Source organism: Lepisma saccharinum, chromosome 20 (assembly GCF_977018435.1).
Source record: "Lepisma saccharinum chromosome 20, izLepSacc3.1, whole genome shotgun sequence".
Lineage (NCBI taxonomy): Eukaryota > Metazoa > Arthropoda > Insecta > Zygentoma > Lepismatidae > Lepisma > Lepisma saccharinum.
In genome coordinates this window covers 60339107-60364037 of record NC_139248.1, presented here as the reverse complement: position 1 = coordinate 60364037, position 24931 = coordinate 60339107, and the positions used below count along the sequence as shown (strand labels likewise).

The 24931-nt window shown below is 38.0% G+C and overlaps 1 protein-coding gene across 2 annotated transcripts in view; it reads left to right on the top strand.

Moving 5' to 3' along the window:
- Positions 1-24931, top strand: part of LOC146003289 (succinate dehydrogenase cytochrome b560 subunit, mitochondrial-like) — a 50917-nt gene that overhangs the window by 3005 nt on the left and 22981 nt on the right. The window contains exons 1-2 of one of the 2 annotated variants that reach the window (XM_083141529.1): positions 17543-18778; positions 21728-21787. Coding sequence is in view for 1 of the 2 variants with exons in the window: in XM_083141528.1 (XP_082997654.1) it covers positions 21728-21787 (60 nt within the window). In the remaining variant the exon portion in view is untranslated. Of the gene's footprint in view, positions 1-17542; positions 18779-21727; positions 21788-24931 lie in introns of those variants that run through there. The other variant, XM_083141528.1, reaches the window with a different exon arrangement.

Genomic DNA, 24931 nt, shown 5'->3' with positions numbered 1-24931 from the left:
AACTTTTGTTTCCTTCTCCAGCTTTAAATCAGACGCTGGAGAAGATCCACAGTGCTGATCCACAGTGCGGAATGTTCATCAAGGTTTCCACTTTGCTCCAGATTTTGACATTTTGTGCTGTTCTACCAATGAGCACAGCCTCATGTGAGGGAGGTTCAGCTGTCACAACAGACTCAAGACTACTTACAGGAAAACTCTGAAGACTGAGACAATGGACGATTTGCTCAGAGTTTTCGTAAACAGACCCCCCGTCCCCCCCATCCTCCCTGTCAGAGTTTGACCCAGCAGCTGCGATTGATAAGTCGTACTTCAGTGCAGAACGACAGCGCTACACAAACATTAATTCCTAACTTTTTAATAATTGCTCATATTTTTATTATTTATTAATATAAAATAATGGCGACCCAAGATTTTAGTCCGGCGACTGATTTCAAACTTGAAATTTCATGCCCTGGTATAAGGAATTCAACAACGTAAATCCCAAAGCGAGGAAAAATTACCTGGAGGAGGAAATCGATAAAAACCAATGTTGTCCGGATATGCGTAATTGAAAGTACTGAGGAAATTTTTCGATGATGAAGCACATAATTAGAGGTGAAATGAGTGGTAATGGAACCTAACCTAACAGGCCTAACCTAACCTCATAGGCATGGTTCGTGGGGCTATCATGCATTGTTCGTGGGGCTACCCGTGCATGGTTTTTGGAGCTAACGTGAATGGTTTGTGGGGCTACCCGTGCATGGTTTTTGGGGCTAACGTGAATGGTTTGTGGGGCTATCGTGAACAGAAAGTGTAAAAAGAAAAAGGTACTTACCTGTCTGCAAGCACGGTTTTGGACGATGCACTAAATTATTACGGGGGATAAATGTATTTTACACTATCTACAAGTTTTTTTAACCTGTTCTTTTTCATGCACCAAACACACGCACATAGCACCGAGAACGCAAACTAGCAAAACACACGCATTCACAATGGGGACACAAAGACGAGCCTGCAGTGTTGTAAACTCCCATCGGTTACCACCAAAAGACAATAAGGACGTAAAGAAGAGTTTAGCCATGAATTCCTAGTTTTGTAGCACGTAACCGACGAACAATGTTTCACGGAACATGCCATTTTTCCTGAAATCAGCGGTGGAGTATATGTGTAGCTTTACGAACAAAATATTATAACTATGCTTACCTAACCTAACTTTACCTGAAATGGTTATCTGTGAATGATTTGTGGCCCAATGATCACTTTCAATAAGCAATTCCTAGTTTTGTAGCACGTAACCGACGAACAATGTTTCATCACTACGGAACATGCCATATGGAGAATTATTGCGGTAAATAACAACATTATTTTACAACTTCCACACGTAAATGTACAATTTTAACACGCGACCCCCACATCGTAACTCCAGATATGTCACCAGGAGTGCATAAGAAGTGAGTACAAGAAGTAGGAAGTGAATTACAGACTTTCTCTATATTGTCAATTCTTACCATCCTGGGTTCGATACCTGGTGGAGGCACAAGTGGTTCGGATCCCACTTTAAACTGTAGGTACAGTCACGATTAGCCTTACTGTGCATAAAGTGGACTTAAAACACCAAATCAATCAATCAATTTATGGGAAGGAAGGAGGAGGAGACTTTCCTTGAGAATTTAGGGTAGGCTAGTAGTGAAAACGGTATGTTCTTTATCTTTATTGCAGATGCCATAGTTCCCTTTTGACAACACAGGACAGACACCAACAGTTATGCACTAACACTAGAATGGGAGTTTTATGTCAGTGAAGAAATAATATATTTGGTAACGATTCAGATTGTTTTTTGATTTTTTGGTAACACTTTACTATACCTGAGACAGATTTCTTCAAATTTACAGGAGAAAGTACTTACGCAAATCATTTTCTGTAGCATTGTTGATGTTCGGGAATGTAATTTTGATTCATTTTAATGCGAATGCATGTGGTTTTGTACGAAAATCTATTTCCGACGCGCTATTGCTGCTGTCGCCATTTGCTTCCTGCATGAGAGCACAATACGCTCTCGTATTGTCCGTATATGCTAAATTGAACGAAAGGAGTGCTAATGGAACCAAACCTAACAGGCCTAACCTAACCTAGTAGGCATACCTCGTCCCCGTGATGGTTTGTGGGGCTATCGTGGATTTTTGGGCTAACGTCAATGGTTTTTCTGGCTCAAGGAACGATCAACGGTAAGCTATCGCCATGTTGTGTGTGGAAATAAACAAGAACAGTAAGTACTCGTAAATGTAAGAAATATACATTACTTTCCTAACAAATTCAATTATTTCACCTAAATAAGTGTTCCGGAATGCAGAATAGTACGTTAGCAATGTAAAAAAGTGCGAAAGAAATGGTTTCCAGGTGTCTCAGGTATAGTAAAGTAGTACCGATTTTTTTCAAATTATCCTAGCAGAAAGACTTACTATCGTAGAATTTTGGAAATCATTGTCACACAAAGTTTGAACCTTCCTTAAAGTAATTAACCCTGTTTAGATTCGAAAAAAAAAGTTATTTATATTAAAAAAGTTAAAAATTACCTTATGCAAGCATGCACACTTCCCATTAAGATGTTATTCTCCATTAACAAGCGACAGTAAGTTTCGTAGAGAAGTGGGATTTAATGTAGAAGTAAATCTGAACCTTAGTAGAATTCATTTAGGGACTTTATTTTAATGCTAAGAGAACCAAACCTGACCTGCCTAACCTAACTATGAAAGTATATATTAAACATTATGTTCAGTAATCGCTAAAACTCTGCAGTATGTGTTAAGAGACGTAAATCGAAATCGATCCGTGTAAAAATTGGGTAACTGTTCGATATCTGGTCAACTGATTTCTTCACTGTTTACAGAAGAAACTACGGTACTGGTGCGATCTCACACAAACACTTTTCACTCGTTTCTTTCATCATTTTTAACAATCGTACTTACTGATTATGCATTGCGGAAGGTTCTTGAAGGTGAGATTTGCTATTGCGAAGGGTGTTACTGATTTCGGATTTTTCCTTGTTTCGAACCCCAAAAACCATTGACGGATAGCCTCAAAAATCATTCACGGATAGCCCCACGAACCATTTCCAGCAAGGTTCGGTTAGGTTAGGCAAGCATAGTTTTCTTGAAATATACATGTATTTGGTGTCAAATATATTGAACAATGGGAAAAAAAACAACATATCCTCGGCCTTTCAACAATCTATAGAAACTCAATTCCGTAAGTACTTTCTCCTGTAAAAATGAAGAAATTCGTTTGTGCGAGATCGCATCGTTACCGAAACTACTTACGAAAATGAGCTTCTGTAGCATTGTCAAAGTTTGTGGACGTATTTTCTTTCATCGTTGAATCTATGGGACCAGAAATTCATGTAGTTTTGAAGAGAAATATATCTCCAAAGCACAATTGCCGTTGCTTTTACTTGCTTCCTCTACGTGTTGCGTACTTTCGATGATGTAACCCCCTGTCAGTGTTTCCAGCCATGCCGTTGTTTTGCAAGAATATGAAAAAATGAAATATACATTCCTGATATTATTAGGTTGGCAACTAAGTTCCCGCCGTTTTTTTTAATTGGAAAAATCTCTATGACATTAAATACGTTTGGCACGAAGGTGTACATCATGAGAAAGATAATATATTGTTCTACCTAAATTTATGTTTCTTTGTTAGTAAGACACATTTTCTTGTTATTTACAGATCATTAAAATGGAATGTCAAGTTGAGAAGAATGAGCATTTTCGACACCTCCTCCTTTTTGCCTTTAATCAAGGTTCTAAGGCCGCAGAAGCTGCTCGCATCATTTGTGCTGTGTATGGAGTGGGTGCTATAGCTGAAAGAACCACCCGTGATTGGTATGCGAAGTTCAAAAAAGGAAATTTTGACCTCAAAGACGCATCTCGTTCTGGCCGTCCAGTTGAGTTCGATGAAGAGCGATTGAACCACCTGTTGCATGAAAATCCGCATCAAACAACAAGGGAACTGGCAGAGACAATGGGTTGCTCCCACGCTACTGTAGAGAAGCATTTTCACTCGATGGGAAAGGTTCAGAAGTGTGGAGCATGGGTGCCTCACACTTTAAGTGTCACCAACAAAAATCAACGAGCCACATTCTCCGCTGGTTTGCTTGCTCGGCACCGTGCAACCCATGGACACAAGGAACGATTTTTTCACCGAATCGTTACTGGCGATGAAAAATGGTGCCTTTACATGAATATGAAGCGGCGTAAGGAATGGCTGAGCCCCGGGAAACAAGCGACCCCACGCGCGAAACAGGAACTTCATCTGCGTAAAACGATGTTGTGCATTTGGTGGGACTGGGAAGGGATTCTCCATTTTGAATTGCTTGAAAGGAACCAAACTATCAACGCGGAACTCTATGTGCAACAAATGGAACGACTCAACACGGCTATTCAAGAGAAAAGACTGAATCGGCAGCATGGTGTTCTTTTGCTGCACGACAACACCCGCACTCATATCACCAATATGACCAAGGACACCATTCAAGCTCATGGTTGGGAAGTGCTGCCAGACCCACCATACTCTCCTGATTTGGCACCAACGGATTTTCACCTCTTTCGATCTCTTTCAAATGCTATGCGGGGAGTTTCGTTCAATACTGATGCAGAATTGAGAGCTTGGTTGGATGATTTTTTCGAGTCTAAACCACGTGATTTCTACCGACGAGGTATTGAAAACCTTGTTGAACATTGGCAAAACGTTGTAAACAACACAGGAGAATACATTATTGATTAACTACTTGTATCTGTTTATTGAAAACTAACCTTTTAACACCTTCCTTAAAAAACGGCGGGAACTTAGTTGCCAACCCAATACTATGACCCCAAATTTTATATATGTTTGCCTAACCTAACTTTACCGTGAATGGTTTGTGGGGCTATGCATGAATGGTATTTGGGCCTGTGCAGGAATGGTTCGTTGCCCCAAATTTTAACTATGTTTGCTTAACCTAAGGTAACCTAACGTAACCTTACTGTGAATGGTTTGTGGGGCTATGCGGGAATGGTTCATGGGGCATATTTTTGTTAAGAAGGTTAGATACACTGCATACCCACTCATGATCCACAGCTGTGCCCACCATATTGTATGTTACGGAAGCGAAAAAAGCAAGAACAATAATTACTGTTAATGTTAAAAATTGAAATTATTTTAGTGAAAAAAGCAAAATCCGACCTTAAACAATGTTTCGCAATGCAGAATAGGTAAGTACGAATATTAGAAATGAAGAAATAAATGAGTGAGAGGTGTTGACCAGAGGTCGAACAGGTAATAAAAATTGTATTCGTAGCATGATGAAATCGCAATAAAACAAAAGGAACAATTTTTCTTAAATGCAGTATTTGATGACTTTGCAAACTGTGATGTGAAATTACTTTTTGAAATACCACAAGCTGCTGACAAATTTTGGGGCCCAAGGTCCTTTTGTTTTATTGCGATTTCATTATGTTACAAATGCAATTTTAACATGGTTGGATGTTGATTTTCTTCTGGTAACACATACTGCGGAGTTTTAGCGATTAGCCTACTGAAGATTTTTTTCAATATATGCTTTCGTAGGTAGGTTAGGCAGGCCAGGTTTGGTTCCCTTAACATTAAAATAAAGTTCTAAATACATTCTACTAAGGTTCAGATTTACTTCTACATTAATTCCCACTAGTCTACTATACTTACAGTCACTATACGGCATATGCTTTTAGAAGGAACATGAGTTCAGCCAATACGCAGCCAGTGCTGTTGCGCTGTTGCCAAACCAACTGCTAGCAGAAGGAAAACACAGAGAATTCGCTGTGTTCAATATTCAGCTTTTTATGGGTATAATGCATGCATGTGATATTTCAGTACAATGAAATATGTAGTGAATAATTCTACACAGGATTATATCATATCACTGCAGCATATAAGAGAAACTCGTACCTGAAAGAAGGTTGAAGGTATTTATTGTAGAGGAACTGCAAGGTCGCATCATCGCTCTTGTTACAGCGCCTTGAATAACGTAGTGTGAAAAATGACCCAAGATACTGGTTCCCCGAGACGATGACAAGTAGATGGCAGTGCGATCAACCCAGGTGCTAAATTTGTTATTGAAGTAATGCTGCTTACTTACTTTTTGGAATATATTGTGAAGATTTGTTTCTCTAGAAAGGCGGTAAGTGAATTGATGGAAACAGTTATATTTGTGGAGTGATTTGCAGTCACGAAATGGCATTAATTTGGAAAGAAAAGTAAAATAAAATTAATAAATAAATAGCATGCGTAACACAAGAAGAAACATCGCAATGTGATTCCGAACATCAGGTCTTGGACTGTGTATTAGAGTTTATTTTTCTATGTTATTAGAATATAAATAGTATCCTGAGATATATTTCATACCGAGGCGACAAACCACAAATGTCGCTTGAAAGCGAGCAGTCGGAAATCAATACAGCCTTTCGAACCGTAGGGACAAAAGACTGACTGCACAGTTTCCTCAAGGATATTTTACACCAAAGCGACATGCGACAAACGATACGAGGATTTCACACCAAAGCGACACAGGTCATTCTGTCCAAGGCAACTTTCATACCGAAGTGACACATGTTGCTTGGAAAGGAGCCAATCAAGAGCAACATTTCACATCGTAGCGGCATGACGGGAAGCACAGGCCAGCGTTCGGTTGGTGAAATCCTCAAGCAATAAGTGTCGCGTGCCACTTGTCGCTTTGGTGCGCAATCTCACTAAAGCAAGACACTCATTGCATCGCGTATGCGCGAACAACAAACCACGGCAACATGTTGCAAGCTATTGAGGGAATGGCCCAGTTTGAGCAATGCAGAAGCGACACGTGTGGCTTATCGTGTCGCCTAGATCTGTTGTTGTAATGTGTGGTTTATCGTGTCGCCTATCTGTTGTTCGCAAGCAACACTTGCTAATAGACTGAAGGCACCATGTCGCTTGTCACTTAGTTGGGAACTCCCCCTGTAGCGTCGCTTCGGTTTGAGCACCCTTCCTTTAAGGAGCTTTCCGACCGAAGTAACAAGTAGCACGCGAATATGCCATATGAACGTGTCGTTTGCTGTTTGAACCCTCATGTGCAATGAATGCTATTTTACAGCCTGGAGGTGTGTGTCACTAGTGTGACAGTGTGAACATCCCGTGTCGCTTGTCCCATTGGTTTGAAAGTTGCCTTACACTCATGTCGATGGCACTAAGAAAGTTTTGTGGGGTTCCCCTTGTCGTTTCATGCAATCATCATTATCATCATCGCCATGATTAGTTTAAAGCGGAAGAAAAGAGACAGTAAATATCCAAAATACAAATGCTTCAGTGTGTATATCTTTAAAAGAAATGATGATGATGATAATAATAATGAACCTAATTCATACACAAAAATTTAGTTGCCAAGAACATTCCACACATATTTTTTCTCCCGTATTATTAACAAAACTATGACGATAACAGGACGTGGTCGACTGTCTAGAATGTTCGTTAATATCTTCGTGACCACTGTACCAAATATCATAGCAATTATCACATTCATAGAAATGCTTCATGTAAAAGAATCAGACGTTGCAGCGAAAACTCCATTTACTTCCATTATAAGCAGTCGATCACCAAGCACCGGGGTCAACACCAGCCCCTCTAGCGGATCATTTTCGAGTGGAACCACCCAGAGAGCGCAGAAGCATGCCGTTTTCCACACTACGTTATTCTAGGTGCTGTACTCTCGTTTCTGTTTTCTGGCATTTTTCCCAGGAGATTTGAATAGGGGTTCGCCGATTTCTGTGGTAGATACTTTGCCCTGTTTTATAATGTGCAACACAGTATGCACACATCACACGCTTTAGCCGTAAGTTCTCGAATCTGAGAAAACACTGTTTCAGCACGTACGTCTTGCGAACGTCAATTCCTTGAAGTAAGAATAAGCTTTAAAACTAAGATTTCTGTCTTGTGAACGTAATACGAGTATTTTACCCTTGGTGCCTGTACTACTGGTACGTATTAGGTTTCGAGAGCGACATTATTAATTTGATTTGATTTGCTTTATTTTACTTTGATTTTCTGTCACTTTTGGCAAATTGAAGATTGGAATGAGTGACGATATAATGAAATTGATGAAGGGACGTTCATAAACATCCATGTCCAGGCCAGAATTCGAACCTGGGACTCCTGGCATCATAGAGCAATATGCTAACCACTCCACAATGGCGCCGGCACGACATTATTAAGTAACACACACGCAACACGCACACTATTGCACAACTATCAAGCATAAGGGCTGTATTGCACAATGCACTACAACGCCAGGAGTCTCGGATTCGAATCCCGGCCCGGGCATAGGTGTTTGTAACACAAGACAATGAATGATCATTGTACATATTCAGCCGTATTTGACACCCATAGCTTTACCAAGACACAACAACTCATCGGGGTCAACACTTTGGCAACGAAAAAAAACAACAGACGGAACACGGAAGGAAAACGAAAGGGTCATTGTGTCTGTGTGTAGAGACGTGTTGTTTCCCGTGTTTCTTCGAGAAACGATAACTCTGGCTGTAGGCAAGGGAAATTCATGGGACGTGGATAGTCAGGTTCAAAATGTCGTGCCCCATCTTATGATGAACCTTAAAGTGGCGAGTTTTATGAAAACTTCTTGCGGGCAAGAAAAATACAGAACACAGCATTTAACTCACGCGCCACAGTTTCGTAACTGTACAACGTTGCACTCCTGCCATTGGCTGGTCGCCACACACACCCTCTGCGTGGTTCCGCCCGATATCGCTTCTAAAACTGTGCGTCGTATAGTCAATGAAAAATACATTGTCCATGGAAAGCACGCATGCTTGCGTAAGGTAATTTGTTAAGTTGTTTTTTCAACATAAATAACTTTTTTTGAAATCCACATAGTACTCATTACTTTAAGGAAGGTCAAATTTCGTGTGATAATGATTGCCAAAATTCTACAGTAATTAGTCTTCCTGCTAGGAGAATTTGAAAAGAATCATTAAACAATCTGATCAGTTACCAATGTGTATGATTTTCGTGAGCTTTATAGGTGTACTAAATTACTTTATAAAATACTATAAGCTGCTTGATCATGAATAACACAACCTGCTGACAAATTTTGGTAACTATTCCAAATGTTTATTGATTTTCATGAGCTTTATAGGTCTATTAGGAAGTAAAGCAGAAAATGCAAAAAAATTGAAATTGTGGTAGATTATGAGAGTGCTTGACTTCTTGGGTATAGAGCTCCTAACCACAAATAACATTTATCCTGCATTGACAAGCAACCCATTATGTTCAATCAATGCACTGAACTGCTGGGAGGGAAGAAGGGGGCACTGTCTCAGTGTAAGGCATTGGAAAAAGAACCAAACATAAAAAACATTTGCACACATACTAAATTTGAGAACTTAAATGAATCATTTGAAAAGTGTTTGATTTAATTATACCACACTTAACTTTATTCTACTTTCACGACATTTCAATAAAATGTACTCAATTCTCCTTTGTAATGTTTTATACATGGAAAAATTTATTGTTAAACTTGATTGTCACAGGTAAAAAACTATGTGGCTTGTCTACATACGGAAGTGACTGATATCTAAAGTGCTACCACATTTCAAAATTATATGTTTGTATTATTTCTGTTAAAAGTCTATTTCTAGCATGATTTGAGAAAAATATCCTGAAAAAACCCACTGTGACTTGTACCACATTAATTATTGTGAGTATGGCATGAGTTTACAATACCGGACCACTCTCCAATTTCTATAAATTTTCGCCTACTTACTAATTTCGGTGTCCTGATGACGTATCTGTAGTTCATATTTGGCGGTCACTTGTTAAAATTTTACATTTACGTGTAGAACTTGTAAAATAACCTTGCGATTTACCAGGGTGATTGTCCATCCATACACAGCAATTCGGAACCATCTTTCTTTCGCAATTTGTTAATGGTCTTCCTTTACGCTCAACAATCTTGCTGACGTGAGACGAGGAATGCCTACGAGGTTAGGTTAGGCCTGTTAGGTTAGGTTCCATTAGCATAAATACAAAGAAAAATTAATATTTTAGCTAAGAGAACTATACCTTGTCTTGCCTGTTGATTTCTTCGTTGGGAAAATGGCATCTTCCGTGGAGCTATTGTTCTTATGGTAGGGTTACATTATGTTAAGAAAACATAGTTTATTTCGTTTTTTTCTCGATTTCCATACTTGACCGCCAATTATTACATGCAGATTCGTGATTAGGAGTTCACAGTTAGTGAGTAGGCGAAATTTCATAGAAATTGGAGAGTGGTCCGGTATTGTAAACTCGTTCCGTGAGTATTATAAGCTTGGCAAGCCTTTATTTTACAAGTTTTCTCAAACTGTTGACAATTCTAGAACCTCACAATTATTTAAAACAATAATTTACATTTTCTAAAAGAAACCCACGTGGGGAAAACTGGCTGGGCCCACTGTGGCCATCTTTCAGGTACAGGGGGTCAAAATTGTTAGAAATGTGAGGTAATGTGTACTGGAAGGAAATGTAATTTAAAGTGCACACTTCAAATTATACAATACTTAATGAATTAAAAATGACATCTCGATTATATGTTTTAAAAACTCAAATTATTGTCTGGAGACACATAGAAATCATGCTATTCGAACTTCTTCACTTTGAAGGAATGTTGTCTGAGACTTACTATTGTTCTGGGAAGGGGAGGGGAAGTACTTTAAACCATGTAAATATACTTGAAAATTTTTTCTTTGTCATAATCCCCTGGATGCTTTGCTAAACCTAACTTGCTTTCCAATATCTGTTGATACCTGATTTTCCAAACCATGTGATATCATGGATTTTTTTTTAAATACAGTCATTTGGTCTCTCTGGCTGCTATGGTGCTTAGTTCCTAGGTTGTCAAGTTTTGTTGTGCTTTCTAAGTGATGCACTTTCATTTTTTGTGCTCATTATTTTGCGATGGTTGTTATTCGTTTTAGAGGTACTGGTGACCCTCCCGTACACCCACAAGAAAGTTGAAAATTTTGAGTGAGTGGGAAGAGTGTGTTTCATAACTTTTGTTGTTGATTTTAGCCTGCAGAGATGTGTTATTACAGAGTAATTAGCGATTTTATGTTGTATGATTTATGATATCAGCAACCCACCTGTGGCACAATGCCTACTGGTGTTGCCCTTATCATACAGGAACAGCTGTGTGGTATGTCACGAGCTTATTGTAGAGGTGCAGCAACGGAATGGGAACTGAATAATTTCAAGATGTGTGTGGTACTAATTTTACGTTATTTTTAAAATTTGCACATGCTTTTTCTCGTTGGTGTGTGCAGGGCTGGATTAAGACTAAATTGGGCCTGATGCTGCAACTTAACTTGAAATCTTCGGTGAACAATAAACACAACAACGTTATAGTTACGTCACAGCGCAAAGAATAATTGTAACTGTATAATAAGTAACGCTGTGTCTAGGCGTCCAAAATTAGGGATCCAAATTTCATTCTAAGATTTATTTTCAGGTTAATATAGCAATAGAAAACTGTTCAGCTTTCGGAAAATTCTCGTCTGTTTTCATCTGGGGCTAATGCTGCAGCATTAATAGCACCCACCTTAATCCGTCACTGTGTGTGTACCGAAATATGTTTCAAATCAAGTGGTGGTTTTCCATTCAGGTTAGGTTAGGTTATAGTAATTATTAGAGCCCGGAAGTTCAGGCATTTATTTTCATTAAAATAGGCAGGCAAAAGGCATTTATAATGTGGAAAATAGGCACTAAAAATGAAAAAAGGCAAAATAAACAAAAAAGGGCACATTTGGAAGTCGCTTACTTTTATCTATAATTTCTGGCAAAATGTTAAAATCTACATTGGGAAGAGCATTTCAATTTTCACCAAATTCACGCACGTAACCATGTAACTTACCACTTAATGGCACACTAAATTTCGGCATAATGACAAATACACGATCGTTTCCCTCCAAAGTGCAGAACTAAACTAAAGATAGAGAACTTGATTATGGAATGCATGCAAAGGCCCTTGGGCATTAGTGCTGTTTCTTGTCAATAACGTCCTGACACGGACGCTGGATGTGATGACGTAATTGTGCAGATGTTCTGCAACAGGTTTTCAGCAGTCAATCATGCACAAGGAAATATTAACTGAAAGCCAATATCCTAACTCAGCATGAAATATTTTTCTCTCACACTTTTCTCCTTCAGCAATGTTGAAACATGCGTGAGTCAATATTACTTAAATAAAGCAAAAATTATTCACATAATAAACGCAAGAAAAATAAATGCCAACAACGTTTTTTGGGAGAAAAATAATTTATATACACAGTTTTTTTTAAAAAAATGGTCCAATTTCATTGAAAAAGCAAAAAAAGGCATTATAATTAAAAATAGGCAGTGGGGTCCCAAATAGGCAAAATGAAAAGTCTTCTAAAACATTCGAAACAACATAAAAAACGTATATGCGGAAAAATTTTATCAATGTATCCAGTAGATAAAAAGAGGCATTTTGCCAAACTTCCGTGCTCTAGTAATTATATGTTATTTCTTCAATTTCCACGTATGTTTTTGTGCATATATAATGAAAATTGCTTTCAAATATGGTAAAAATGGTCCAGGATATGAGGAATTGGAGGATGTAAATAACTTACATGCATTATTTTCACAATTATAATTCTAATTCTAATAATGCCTATGTTGTTAAGATTAGATGAGGTTTAGGACTGTTAGCAACAAATTTTCGCCATGTGTTAGCAGCTGGATGTGAGTAACCAATTTTCGCGACGTGTTAGCAGCTGGATGTGAGCAACCAATTTTCGCGACGTGTTAGCAGCTGGATGTATTTCTCACTCGACCAGCGCACTAGTGCCATGGTCACATTTTAGGGCTAAATGTCTCGGTTATTTGTGTTTTCTGCATGTTGAAGTAACTTTAAGGCACAGTAAAACATCAGAATGTTGTGAGGGCAAGAAAGTCAGTATTTTCAAGGGTCGGTCACCAGCCCTGTCTTGATGCTAAATGTTCACATCAAAAACTGAAATATTTGATAGAGTCAGTCAGAATCAGTAAATGCTATGTTTACAGTTTGCCGGTGGAATGGCTTCTACAGTATTAGGGTTTGTGTCTAGAGTAAAGCATTGTTATAAAGCAGAAGTATCCAATCTCCCCAAACCATGGAGTTATTACCCACATTTGAAAATACATGGCAAGCTACAAAAGGTCAATTGCAATATTTTTGGTAGGGATGGGACCGATTAATCGGTACTCTATCGGTATCGGCCGATATAGCCATATCGGTGTATTGGTTTATCGGTAAAATTACCGATTATTTTACCGATGCGATATATCGATAAATATCTTATAATTTAGTGCAAGATTCTGTCATTTTGTTGTAATTTTTATGGATAATCTCGATGCCCTACTTTTTAAAAAAGTAATTGTCTAAATATTCAACTTCTTTTGCTGCAGTCACCTCAAAACACATATTTATTAAGGAGATCAATGAACATTTCAGGTTCTTCGTGGACCATTTCTAATTTTATATCGGATCGGTAGAATATCGGTTATCGGTATCGGTAAATTTTATATCAGTACTTTATCGGTATTGGCCAAAATTTCATATCGGCCCATCCCTAATTTTTGGTATGAAAATTTCTTATTTTTAAGAACTTTAAAATGTAATGCATATTATAGGTGTGTAAAGACAGGTGCATGAAAGAGAAAAGATAATAATATTAAATTTATATTTGCAAGATCTTCAGAAAATTTCATATCCTCAAATTTACAAGTTTCTGAGAGAGCGATAAAGCACTTTAGATAATTATTATCGCACAGGTTGATTATGTTGCTTGTTTTGAGCCACTCTTTGGAAGGTCTAAACGCTGTACGCTTTTAGAAGGAAAATAAGTTCAGCCAATACAAAGCCAGTCAACTAACTGCTAGCGGACGGGTAACACAGAGAATTTGTTGTGTCCAATATTCAACTGTTTTTTTGTAATGCGTACACAGTATATGTGAGTACAATGAAATACTATAGTGAATATTTCAAACAGAATTATATCATATCACTGCAGCGTATAAGAACTCCAACTGACTCAGACTCGCAATGTTCAAGAACGCCCATGACAATGAAGGGTTATGGTGTATACTGAGACAAATTTAACACCCAATGTTTTCCCAAGGCACAACAACTCGGCTGTCAACATGGTGGCAACGAAAAAACAGTGGGAGGCAGGAAAATGAAAGGGTCTTTATGTTTGAGTTGAGATGTGTTGTTTCCCGGTGTTTCTTCGAGAAACGATAACTCAGGCTGTAGGCGATGAAATTTATGGGACTTGGACAGCCAGGTTCAAAATGTCTAGCCTCATCTAATGATAAACCTTAAAGGGGCAAGTCTTATGAAAACTTCTTGTGCGCAAGAAAAATACAGAACACGGTGTTAACATGTGTGCGCCACAGTTTCCTAACTGTACAACATTGCACTCCTGAAATTGGCTGGTCACCATGGACATGCTGTGCCCTGATATTCCTTCTAAAATTGTACGCCATATAACCACTAGTCAGAAGTAGCATGCTACTTGACGTGGCCCTGCTGTAAGTAGCTGTAGGTACAAAATTCTTGTAGCTTGTAGGGAATATTTCACTATTTCTTTTTGATATCATTTTGAGGTAAATTTTGCATGAGGCAACATTGTTTGGTGATAGTTTTTTTTTTGCATAAGTAAAAAAAATATATATAAGGAAATCTCGCTATGTAACTGTCTAGTGCTATATGATTCCTTTGTTCCTTAGTGGAAAGTATAAATACAGTCGGCTCTTTTTAAATCAAACTCAAAGGGGACACGAATAATGTTCAAATTAACAAAAACATGTATCATTAATGATCATTTCAAGGAGTATAAACTTCTATTTGAATGACCGAGTAATTTGAATTATCAAAGTTTGAATTAAAACAGAGTCCACTGTTCTGTTCTAATTTTGTTGTTCATCATGGTTGCCATTCATATTTTTTGCTTGAAATACTATTATTAATGAAGTAATAATTACTAATAGCAGTATGTTGATATAGTTACATAATTAAACCTACCAAAATATATTTTGTATACAGATGTAAATGTTAGTTTGGGTAGCATTATAATTTCAATTATCAGATATCAAATTTGAGTTGCTATGCCACTTAGAGTGTTCGGGAAAAAGTGCTATTTTACAGCAGACATAATATAAATGTTGTATTGTCACTTTATACAATCTTTACACATGCCCAATATAAAATTATACTCATGATATTTCTTTAATTGAGTCAGTGTAACAGCAACAGAAAATCAGTTTCTGATTTATGTGCCTTTCCCGAACACCCTAGCTCAGAGGTCTCACCGAGCCAATGAGCTACTTTCCACATTTGAAAATACATGACAAACTACCTTGTTGGTAATAATTTTTTTTACAGCACTAAGACACCATGGGCTTCGGGTTCGAATTCCCGCATGAGCATATGTTTTCTTTCTGATTGTCCCTTCATTAATTTCATCATTTCATAATCCATCCTTATCATCACCATTAGCCGAAAGTGGCTGTAAAGTGATGCTAAATAACAAAAGTCAAATAAAATTTCATCAAATTATTATTTTTAATTTCTCTGCAACATACAGAGGAGGCTGTCATTTCTTAAAGAGAGTCCGAAATATGTAATTTTTTCTTTCAAACACAGCAAAATTTTAAAAACTTGCCCCTAATCATTATCGCCTTGCTTGATACCATATCTGAGAAGGATGGCAGTCATTTGCATCCACAATATTTGTTAGTTTGGGTGAATAGGTTGTCACAGATATTGGAACAAGTTGTTCATATGTCCATCTATCAGAAAAGGCAGATATTTCTGCCACACTTTCACTCAAATATTGCCCCTTGTATCTACAATCTATTCTAGCGAAACCCCTCGCAAGCTACCAATTGCTAGCTTGCGATCAATGGTTTGGTCATCACTGTCCTCGATATAAGCACCTTGTCAAAAACTAGTAAAACCATACATATAATGAAACTCATTTTTTATATGTAACTCTTGACAGCTTCTTTTGAACATTCATATAATTTAAGATGGATGCGTTTTACTATTGTGTAGGATAAATTTTGTGTCTCATACACAGTGGTTTAATTTTTTATGCAAAGTAGGGAAGTAGCAAATAGTTGTAGTGAAGCTTCTTTTTGGTGTATCTAGCTGTACTGTAGCAAATCTACTTTTATTTTTATGACAGTGGCAGCTATTTAGGTGAAGTGGCTTTCACTTTAATGTACAAATTGTTTTTATTAAATTATCCTTATCACTTGTATTAGTAGTAAAACAAACATATTTGTGCATTGCAGTCTGTCATAGTATGTTACGCGACACGCACAGATCCATCCGGAATTTCAGGACTCTAGCTGGGGAAGCCATATCCATGCACACAAAGGTAGCTGTGTTATGTTGGTTGCCATGACAACCATGACATCACTTCTTGGGATGCGAGATTTGCCATTATAAGATTGAAGAGCTATGGGCAGGCAAAGCAACCTACTGCACTTACCTTCGAGGAGTTGAACTGAGTGTGTATCGTTCCCGTCTCGTTTCCTTTTGTGCAGTTTTAAGAGAAATATGTGTCCTGTTTATGATGTAGTGTGTGTTTTGTTAGAAACTCCATTTTCTCATTGGAAAGACAAAGATAAGAAAGATGTTTTGCATAGTGGACGTCCTATGGAATCTCTAACAATCAGTGCTAGTAGAGAAGTTAAGAAATCCAGTAAGTGCTACAATGTGAAATTTAAACGGTCGTGGTTTACGGAATTTTCGTGGTTGTGCTCGTCACCAGTTCTGCAGAAATTGTTCTGTTGGCCATGCTTGCTTTTTTCCAATAAGAAAAACGTCTGGAGTAAAGAAGGATTCGATGACTTGTTGAATATAACGCGATCACTACACAAACATTCAGATTCTGTTGAGCATATTAAGTGTCAGCTAATGCTGAAAACTTTCGAAAGAAAACAAAACACATTTACAGATGCTCTCAAAGAAAATGCTAGGCTTTATACTGTGCAGTTCAATGAAAATGTTCGTCTCAACAGACTTTTCCTACACATAGTTATTGATGCAGTGTTATATTTATGTAAGCAAGAATTGCCATTTCACGGCCACGATGAAACAAGCTCCTCAATAAATCATGAAAATTTCAAGGAACTGCTGGCGTTGTTAATATCAAGGAGCTCTTTGGAAATTCAGAATCATTATGCAAAGATTAGGAGTGTGTTCAGTGGAGATTCGAAAACAATTCAGGATGAACTGATTGGCTGCATTTCACACTACATTGATGACTTTGTAAAGAATGAATTGGAAAATGCTTGCTTTTTTTCTGTTCAGGTGGATGATATGACAGATTTCACTCAAACATCGCAGTGCTCTGTAATAGTGAGATTTGTTAATCCAGACGGTGCTTTGGTGGAGCGTTTTTTAGGTTTCTACGACGTAAGTGCCGATAGATCATCAGAAACTTTATTTGCTTTATTGGACAACCTCTTGGGACCATTTCACTATGAACACAAATTAATAGGGCAGTGTTATGATGGCACAAGTGTCATGTCTGGGCATTTGGAAAGACTTCAGGAAAAAATTAAGGAAAAAGCTCCACTTGCAATTCTTGTATACTGTTGGGCACACCACCTAAATCTAGTGTTACAGCAGAGTTGCACAAGAATACCAAAGTGTCGTATATTTTTTTCCACAGTTAATGAAATTCCTCCCTTTTTCACTTCTGCATCGGGATCACACATTCCAACTGTGACAACTTCCCGCTGGAGTTCGAACTCAATATTATTGGGTGCAATTGTGGACGATTGGGAAGAGTTAAAAGAGGTTTTCGAAACCATAGTGCGCTGTGAACAGTCCGTTGGGAGATCTATTGAACTTGCCAGAGGTTTCCTTCACGACATGAACAGTTTTGAGTTCGCATTTCTAGCAGTAGTTTTCCATGATATATTTGGTGTGACAGAAATTCTGTTTGATATTTTGCAAAAGAAGTCATTAGACGTTGATTATTGCATGTCAGAAGTAAGGATCACTTGCAATATCCTGAGAAACAAGAGGAACGAGCAGGATTTTTTAATGATGTATGAAAAGGCCAACAGAATGACGGACATGCATCCCAAGCAAGAGAGCGCTTTCCTCTGTCAAGATGAAGCTTTTAAGACTTATCGAGCCTTGTATTACGAAATTTTGGATCACATTTTAATGGAAATGGATGTGAGATTTCATGATTGTGGGAAAATGCAGTTTATTTGCCTTGCTAATGCCACTAAATTTAAAGAATATCGCATATTGTTTCCTTTTAGTGCACTTGAAAACTTACAAGAGTTCTTCAGACAGGCATTTCCCAAGACACTTCGTTTAAGAAATGAACTGACTCTCTTGTATGCCAATGAAAAATACAATGATATTTCGACCGAAAAAATGTTGCAAATGCTATATGAGGATAAGGACATATTTACTGACGCTTACAAATTGTTCTCCCTTATTTTATCAATCCCCTCCACTACAGTATCCGTGGAAAGAAGCTTTTCATGCGTCAAGCGTATAAGAACATACCTCAGGAATGCAATTTCACAAGAGAGACTTTCTTCATTAGCAAATATTGCAATCCAGAAAGAACTGTTACTTCTGCTAATTAAGAAGCACCCATTTCACGAGGACATCACTGACATGTTTGCAGCCTTAAAGGACAGAAGCATCGATTTGATATACAAAAAATAGGTGAGTTCCATTGTTACAATAAGTATGTGTAACTCTCGATCTCGGTTTCTGTTATCCCATTTCTTACCTACTAGCCCTTCACCTAACTTCAGAGCCACTAGCTGCCCCTGTTTTAAAGGTTGTTGAGAGTTGATACATATGGATGGACATGACAAGTGCATAAGGTTCCATTTTTTTCTTTGTTTTTCTGATCATTGGCCTAAAATTAATTACTGTTATTGGGAGGCAAATCAAGGTATCCTGGTTTCGATACCTGTTGGAGGCACATAGTGGTTCGGATCCCATTTGAACTGTTGGTCCAGTCCCAATTAGCCTTACTGTGCATTAAGTCGACTTACTGTGCATAAAGTGGACTTAAAAACACCAAATCAATCAATTATTGGTAGGCAAGTGATCCTCAATGACAGGATTTATTTGAGCATGATGGAGGTGCAGTCAGGATTAAGGATGGCCGAAATCTGGATAAAATTTTATGTGGATATCAGATAATTTTTTATATTGAGTATTCAAATTATCTCCATATCCAGATATTTTGATTATCCGAAATGTCTGGATTTCTGGCTGTGCATTCTACAGACAGTTTTATTGTTCCGTTTAAGAGGTTATCCATGCATTCTTTTATTCATCATGTTCATATTTCACTTTACAGACGTTCTCCAAATTCTTCATCAAATCTACACTATCCATATTATCCAGTGCATCCAAAACGTATTGAATAATTTGATATCCGAATTTGTGTTACTCAGATTCTGCGGCCAGCCATAATCAAGATGCAGACTAAAGTTTCTCTCAAGACCATACAGTTGTGAAGCCAACAATTCACAAATAAACTCAAAATATATTTACGATCTGCTGTTAGTTTACAATGGATGGTTTGAAATCTCCGTTATAATAACTGCAGGATGGAAAACGTTTTGATGGTAGTTTATCATGAATAATGTTTTGTCTAAAAAGGAAAATAAATACAGTAAAACTTCGTTAATATGGACTAATTCAGGGGGGGGGGATAAGTTGACCAGTTTAACGAAAGTCCGGATTAACTGAAATAACTTAAGAGAACAGTAGAAATTGCATTAAAACTCAGTTTATAGCAACAAAACACATTTATTATAGTGTATTTAAAGGGCAAAGGCCTAAATACACTGTACAGTACAGTAAAATGTAAAGCAATACTGTAGATACAATGCAGTACGTACATACGTGATACTCATATTATGATGGTTTGTCCGACGGACATGGCTCTGCATCACTCGAAACTCTTGCTGTGGAAGTTGGTTTGAAGTACACGTCTATATTCTGTTGGGACAGTTCGGAATGTATTTCTGTCACTAATAATTTGCAGAGGTGTCTTAAGTGGTCATAGTATGCAGAATATGTTTTCATTGTCCCTTCCTTCAACTTCTAGCTACATTTAAAACCTTGCATTCTGGTTTTTTTTTTTTTTTTTTTTTTTTTTGCCTCTCCGGATTAAGGGAAGTCCGGCTTATTGGGGTCTGGATTAACGAGGTTTTACTGTAGTACAAAAAGTGGTTTAGCCAATCTACCTAAAGTTAGTTTATGCCTTCTATGTCACTATTTTCCTTTATATACAAGTATATCAAGATTTTTATTTTATCGTAAGATATGTACACACTTAATTAGAGGAGTGAAAATGCTTATCATATTGAAATTAATTATGATTGTTGTTTGATATGATTTGTTATTTAGCATTTCTATTTGTTTCACTTGGTTAATTTTGATGAAGAGGATGACAGATACTATGAAATTGATGAAGGCACAGTCACAAAGAACACCTATCCCCAGTGCTCGAAAAATCTTCTCAGAGCTAGGTGCCAGCTCTGAAAATCAGGTGCCAGGAAACCACCTACTAGTAATTGTGGGTACTATAAGGAGCTGAGCCAGCCCCTGTGGCAGAGTGGTTAGCACATTGCACTACAACGCCAGGGGTCCCAGTTTCAAATCCCAAACTAGGCTTGGATGTTTGTGAGTGTCCATTCATCAATTTCATCATTCATCACCATCTTTGCAAATTAGCCAAAATTAGGTTGGATCCCCGGTGGGGAAGAACCGATATTTTTTCAACCTGTTCAAGTGGCTCCGTTGCCCACCCAGCGTCGTATAAAGTGGGTACCTTAATGAAACGGGGGTGAAGGTGGCCAGGGGCATGGTGCTGATCACATCACCCCTACCTTTGGCCATGATCAAGAAAGTGTGGGGCCCTAACCCCCCCCCCCATATGCCTTCATGGGAGCACTTTGCTTTTACACTACTTTTTGAAGAAATGTGTTCATATAAACATTTTAATTTATCTACCAAACATATATATTTTGCTGTAGGTGGCATTTCTTCACTATTTGGAAAGATTAGTAGGAATGTATATAGAGGGTGTCTATAAAATAACTCCAGGGTTTTGAAGCTAAATATTTTATTAAAAACTCAAACTCAGGAAAAAGTAAATACATGTTTTTGAAGGTAATGTTGTCAAGTTTTGTTTACAATTTAGTAGATTTCAATGTGTGCCCCGTTTGTAGTATGACACACACCCAAACGATAACAGACTTCTTTCCACGGCCTGGCCAGCATACTAAGACTAGACACAAAGGGGCACCATTTGGAGACTTTTGTCATCTGTATTCATCCAGAGAGAAGAAGCTTTGAACTGCATGGCTAATTGCTTCCGATGAAATGAAAAATAAAAATAACCACATGTATCTCAGAGATATGGTGCTTCTGATATCGGGTTAAATAGGTGAATGTCCTCGTGCTTCATTTGCAATTTTTTATCAGTATTTTATAATAACAGGTAAAAAAAATAATGTCTCCCCCTTCCACCCCCCCCCCCCTCCATACCATAAGTGCTATGTTTTGACTTATGATTTGTACTATGATATTACTACAATGTTATGATTTACACTATGATGATACTATAAGGCCTTGTTTTACTTTCAGGTTCATTGCATCCCGATGTCTCTTGCCACGGAACATTTATTGTGGAGTCTCTTCTGCACTGTAAGTTAAAAATCACTGAGTGCTTCTTTCATTATGTTTGTTTTATAAATAATAAAAGGTTACAAATTATATTTAAAGAATCATGCATACTGTTTCAACAGATCGTCATACGTTTTTGGGTTGTAGTAAAACTGTATAAAATCTAACTTTGCACGGAAACAATCACAATGTATAAATTATAACTTGTTGGCCATACGTAGAAAATCTAACTTGACAAAAACGTATAGAAAAGGGAAAAGGTAGGAAGGAGTATTCTGTGTTGACTTTGGGTGGAAGGCATTTTGTAAGTTTGGTTATGCATGTCGAACACCTCGTATTTATGAGGAATGTAACTTTTTTTTTTACATGTCTGCTAATAAAAGCATGTGAAATTACTAACTTTAAACTGTTTTTTATAATTATTTCTCTTGTAGTCTAAGGTTGTTACAAGTTGTGACGTTTCAGGAGAACACATGCTTTCTTCATCAGACATTTATTTTTAATTTGATTAAAGTTATAACTACATCGTAACACATTATAACACACACAGTTATAACTGTATCTTTAATTAAACTAGAAATAAATGTCTGATGAAAGGAGCGTGTGTTCTCCTGAAACATCAGAACAAAAAACTGTGCTTTTATGCTTGTAACAGCTGTAGACTAGAAGAGAAATAATTTTACAATGCAAGCAACACGTACATGCAAGGAAAAAGTTTTTTTTTTAAACTTTAGTGAATTTGCATAATATAATTAGGGCCTGAAAGGTAAAAATTCAAGTCAGGAAGTGGATCCATACTGTTCTCAATCTAAACTATAGGACGCACGCTTTTAGAAGCGATATGGGGCGGAGCTACTGAGAGCGTGTCCTTGGCGACCAGCCAATGGCAGGAGTGCAACGTTGTACAGTTAGGAAATTGCGGCGCGCAAATTAAACGCCGTGTTCTGTATTTTTTCTTGCGCGCAAGAAGTTTTCATGAAACTCGCCACTTTAAGGTGCATCATAAGATGGGGCACAACATTTTGAACCTGACTGTCCAAGTCCCATGGATTTCCGTCACCTACAGCCGGAGTTATCGTTTGTTGAAGAAACACGGGAAATAGCACGTCTCAACACACACGCACACAACAAACAACCCATTCATTTTGCTTCAGTCTGTTCTTTTCGTTGCCACAGTGTTGACCCCGCTGAGTTGTTGTGTCTTGGTAAAGCTATGGGTGTCAAATTCGGTTCAATATGCACAATGATCTTTCATTGTCTTGTGTGTTCACAAACATTGCGAGTCTGGGTTAGTTTTGAGTTCAGCGTTTTCGTAACTAGAGCGGTGTAAGATAATTATACTCGCACGCTACGAAGAACAGTTGTGAGAGGATTCAATACAGACCTTATTTATTGATTGATTTGATTTATTTTACTTCGCTTTTCTGCCACTTTTGGCTAATCGCGAAGATGAGGATGGGTGATGATATGATGGAATTGACGAAAGGACACTTACAAACACCTATGCCCGGGCAGGGATTCGAACCCGAGAACCATGGCGTCGTATCGCGCTGTGCGATACAGCTCTTATGTTCGATAATTGTGCAATAGTGTGTGTTCCGTGAGTGTTATTAAATAATGTCGCGACGAACACCATGGTGCATTGGTTAGCATATCGCGCTACGACGCCAGGGGTCCCGGGTTCGAGTCCCCGCCTGGACATGGATGTTTATGAATGTCATTCATGAATTTCATTATATCACTCATTCCCATCTTCGCAATTAGCCCAAAGTGACAGAAAAGGAAAGTAAAACAAATCAAATCAAATTAATACGCGTAATGTCGCTCTCCAAACCTAGTACCAGTAGTACAGGCACCAAGGGTAAAATATTACGTTCACAAGACAGACATTTTAGTTTTAAAGTGTATTCTTACTTCACGGAATTGGCGTCGGAAGAAGTGCGTGCTGAAACAGTGTTTTCTCATAGTCGAGAACTTACGTCTAAAGCGTGTGGTGTATGTGTGCATACTGTGTTGCGTACTATAAAATAGGGTAAAGTATCTACCACAAAAATAGGTGAACCCTTATTCAAATATCCTGGGAAACATGCCAGAAAACAGAAACGAGAGCGATGATGATGATAATGACCTTGCAGTTCCTCTATAATAAATACCTTCAAACTTCTTTCAGGTACGAGTTTCTCTTATCTGCTGCAGTGATATGATATAATCCTGTGTAGAATTTTACTACATATTTCATTGTTCTCAAATATCACGTGCATGCATTATGTATAAAATGTTGAATATTGGGCACAACGAATTCTCTGTGTTCCCCTTCCGCTAGCAGTTGGTTTGGCAGCATCGCAAGAGCGCTGGCTGCGTATTGGCTGAACTCATGTTCCTTCTAAAAGCGTACGCCGTATAGTAATTGGAGAACAAGAATACAAGGCGGCCATACTGTCAGTGTACTTAACCTAATACTCTTCTCAATCAGCCATTGATCACAAAAATAGGGGCGGTTTTCAGTGTGATGCATGGGTGCTTGTCTTTACTTTGTGTTGGCAGATCGATTACCATAACGTTGTTTCGTGTTACTTCCTGGTGGTAATAAATGTTTTATACATGCTGTGCATTCATCTATGGAACTATCCTCTTGTGTACTTGGCTATGGATATCACCTATATGATATCTAGGTGATGCTTGATAGGATTATGGTTCCCGTGTGCGGCTATTTTGATGCTCCGTTACCCTGCTTTAATCCGTCTATTGTTATGCCCATGCCTATCCGGGGAAAATGGAATTCGGCATCTCTCTACAATTGCACTGCGTTTGGTACCGACAATCCTACAGTTCTGTGCTGTGTGTGTTCCAATTATAATTATATGAGCCTGTTCTTCCTATGCCAGATTTAAGGGTTTTGCTCCCCAAAAACAGTTTTTTAGCCAAAACAAAAAAACACGTATTTCTCCCTTTTGACCCCTCTATACACCTTCCACGTTTCATGGAAATCTGAGGGTCACACAGCGGTCAGATCCCCACTTCAATTTGTCCTCATCTTGACATTTGAGAAGGGTTTTTGCCCCCTAAAACCGTTTTTTAGCCGAAACAAAAAAATACGTATTTCTTCCTTTTGGGCCCCTCTATGCACCTGCCAAGTTTCATGGAAATCGGAGGGGGACACAGGGG